We start from the raw sequence: 3378 nt of genomic DNA on the forward strand, positions 1-3378 counted from the left end.
CTTGTTCATCTTAACCATAACTAGTTCAAATAACTCAAATGAAACTAGTTAAAGAGTTGTTCAATTGCTATATTTTCATAGAAGTATACAAACACACAATTGAACCAAAATCGGTTTGATTCACTTGAATCCATTCATGAACATTATAGCCACGGTTTGCAAAGACTGCATTTCTTATTATATAAATGTATTTGTTCAAGTTACAACTGATTTTAGAACTTTAACCTTCAAGTATGCATACGGGTACGCATACTTGAAATACCCGGACTGAGATTGGGTTTCGCCAGTACGCAAACAGGTGCGTATACTTCAAATCCCAGCTGAAAATCTCGGACATGAACCTCACGCCAGTACGCATATGGGCACGCATACTTAGGTTCCCGGATTTCTCAAACCAACGGGTACGCATACGGGTATGCATACTATGGTTCTCGGACATGGATTACACATATGCAAGAATGCACAACATGTCACAATTCAATCATGGTTAAGTGTTCTAAACTCTTATTTCAATCATTGAAACTTTCTTAGAGGATGACAATAACCGTTTTCACACACTATTAGCATCAAAGCAATTTTCAAGATATTGAAATAATCATAACGAAATATTCCAAACCTACATCAAATGATTGTATCAAAATAGTAGACGTCTTTGAAATATAAACTTTAATATAAACTTTGGGCTTTAAACCCATTTAAGTAAGAAAAATGACATCGGATGTTTTAGGTAAAAATATTCTTCCCTGCAAGGTAAACTAACAATTTTCCCTTTGTCGTATATATCCTGATCATGCTTGCAAGTCATTTGCTTTATTAACTTGTTAAAACTTAAAATTCATATGGCTTCATCCTTAAATTGAGCCACTTAGTAAATGAATGATATAATTAGTAAAAGATATTTAAGCATTAGTAGGACTAACCGACTAATATAAATATTACAGTCGAATCAAGTAGATATGGATAAAGCCCGTCGGTAGCTATTAGGAAGAAAAGAAATAGATATTCAAAAGAGTAAAAACAGATTGATACTCTATACCAGACTTTATTTTAATGGGAGGAGATACTACGTGAGTAATTATAATCATCGGCTATAGAGAGTGTGGAGCTCTTTCTTCCTAGTGAGCTCGAATACGAATAGGGAGCCCTCCGGTAAGTGTCGGAAATGGTTTAAATATCAACTTCTCTTCGTCCTCAGGATTCAAAGGGAACGATTTCTCCAACTTGTACCTCCTTACGAGATTGTGAACGAAGACAAGCATTTGAACTCGAGCATACTCTTTGCCAGGGCATGTACCAGGTCCTCTTGCAAATGGAACATATGTGAATGGAGCCGGACCGCCCCCTTCAAACCTCGAAGGATAAAATTTCTCTGGATCCGGGAAGTTATCAGGATTTTTATGTGTTGCCATTGAGCTCCAATATAGCTGTATGAGCAAAATAAAATATAAGTCCTACACATTTATATGCGTATATCATTTCTCATGTATAAGTAAGCTACCTTGCATCCTTTTGGTATGTGATACCCTGCGTACGTGAAATCTGCCATGGCTTGTTTAAAACCTCCTGGCGCAGGTGTTGCAAGTCGCAATACTTCACAAACCACATTCCATGAGTACTTCATCTTTTGAATGTCACTCCAATTTAGAAGTTCGTCCGTTGCTTTGGACTTCGCAATCTCAGATTGTTCTATTCTCGTGTAAGAAAAAAAAAACATCGAGTTCTCGATCAATGAACTTCTTGTTACATTAGATATATATTTTTTTGTAATGGATGCACGTACCTACGAGGACTTGATCGTAAACTTTTGGGAACTCAACTAAATACTTCACCACCATTGTCAAGGTAGAAGTAGTGCTGTCATGCCCCGCAATAATGAGACCCAGAATTATATCGGTGATGAATGTTTCCTCCATGAACTTGCTACTGTTTTCGTCAAAAAACATGATCATCAGTGACAGTACATCTCGCGTTGGAGTGTTTTCATGAGATAGAAGACGGAGCTTCCTTAGCTTGATCATAATTGCAATTTGCTTTTTTATCAGTTTAGAAGCTTTAATGGCACGGTTGAATGCTGTCCCTGGAAAATCTATAGGTATCGATAAGATACCATCTAACAGAACAGAAAATAACTTTTGTAATTCATCAATGGAATGAGTTTCTTGCTCTAAATCCATGCTCAACAACAAACGACAGGCCATTTGGAAGCTGTAGTTCTTGACTAAAGGGTGAACGGTAATAGTGATCATTTCTTCATTTGTGCTCATATATTTATCCCAGTGAGTCTCAAAGTGTCTTCTTGTCATCGAATCCATGGTGCCAACATAGGTTTTAACCGCTTCCTGGCTGAGAAATTTTGGAAAAGCCTTACGAGCTGCCTTAAGAAAATCTTGATCTTTTGAAAATTGATTACTTACAGGTAGGAGTTTACGAACGGATGGAGGATACCAAGCATTTATGAGTTTATCTTCACCTTCGTTTGAGAATAAGAATTTATTGCCAGAGGCAGTACCACCGATGACGATAACAGTTTCACCGATCAAAGAAGTCCTAAATACTTGAGACGAGTATTTTCTAAACCTATCAAAGAAAAACTTCTCAGGTGCACCAGCTAGACCTGCTCTATAGAACTCGATAGTTTCACCAATGAATGGCCAACCGGAGCTCCCAGGTGGGAGTTGCTTGTTACCACAAACGGCTGACCCAGCAGTGGTGATATCTTTTCTACCCCAAAGAAAGTCCAAACTGATAGAATAAAGAGATATAAGGAGAAGTGCCAGGAAAAACAGAACGGGAGCTACAATCATTATCATCTTCAGATGCTGGGAACTGCGAATCTACTAGTTTTCCACAAAAATAAATAAATAAATAAATAAAAAGCTTGCCTTATCAGTGTTTAGTGTCTGGAGACTGGGGTTCTGTGTTAAAACTACTTATAACCTTGACAAGTCCGATAATCTTTGTTACATAACACCTATCGCTTTGTTACGGGAAGCCTGTAATTAGCTGTCTATCTATCACACTTGAAATATTAAAAACACGACATACATGTACATCTCAACTCTATTTCAAAACATTGCTTGGAAATCGTGAATACTTGTCAATGTAATTCAAACATGGTTACCGCTAACACCCATATATTCATTGGATTAATGTATATACTACGTTATACAGTAGGAGATGTTCATCCGTAATCTAGTTGGTGTGGGTGTTCAATCAAACATCACTCATATGGTGATGAGCTAAATATAGGAACTGAAGGACTACTTGGTTAATGATCCTTATTTTTTTGTCGTATGAGTGATGTTTGACTAAATAGGCCACGCCATCTAGATTACAGGTCAACATCTCCTTCTATATAAAGAAGTATGTGCAATGTGC

General features: G+C 37.2%; 1 protein-coding gene across 1 annotated transcript; it reads right to left on the minus strand.

The window, feature by feature from the left end:
* Positions 1–866: 866 nt before the first annotated feature.
* On the minus strand, positions 867–3024 carry LOC113326675 (beta-amyrin 28-monooxygenase-like). The gene is made up of 3 exons (XM_026574364.1): positions 1781–3024; positions 1499–1686; positions 867–1424 (listed from the first exon to the last, which is right to left on the minus strand). Exons 1-3 carry the CDS (start codon positions 2808–2810, stop codon positions 1116–1118), a joined length of 1527 nt encoding a protein of 508 aa, XP_026430149.1. The 5' UTR covers positions 2811–3024; the 3' UTR covers positions 867–1115.
* Positions 3025–3378: the final 354 nt, after the last annotated feature.

This window comes from Papaver somniferum, unplaced genomic scaffold (genome assembly GCF_003573695.1).
Source record: "Papaver somniferum cultivar HN1 unplaced genomic scaffold, ASM357369v1 unplaced-scaffold_10, whole genome shotgun sequence".
In the NCBI taxonomy this organism is placed as follows: domain Eukaryota; kingdom Viridiplantae; phylum Streptophyta; class Magnoliopsida; order Ranunculales; family Papaveraceae; genus Papaver; species Papaver somniferum.

Coding starts and splice junctions, on each gene's coding strand:
- LOC113326675 (XM_026574364.1), bottom strand. CDS start 2,810: ATGATAATGATTGTAGCTCCCGTTCTGTTTTTCCTGGCACTTCTCCTT. Junction 1,687..1,780: donor TTACGATCAAGTCCTCGTAG/GTACGTGCATCC, acceptor ACACGAGAATAG/AACAATCTGAGATTGCGAAG. Junction 1,425..1,498: donor ACATACCAAAAGGATGCAAG/GTAGCTTACTTA, acceptor TTGCTCATACAG/CTATATTGGAGCTCAATGGC.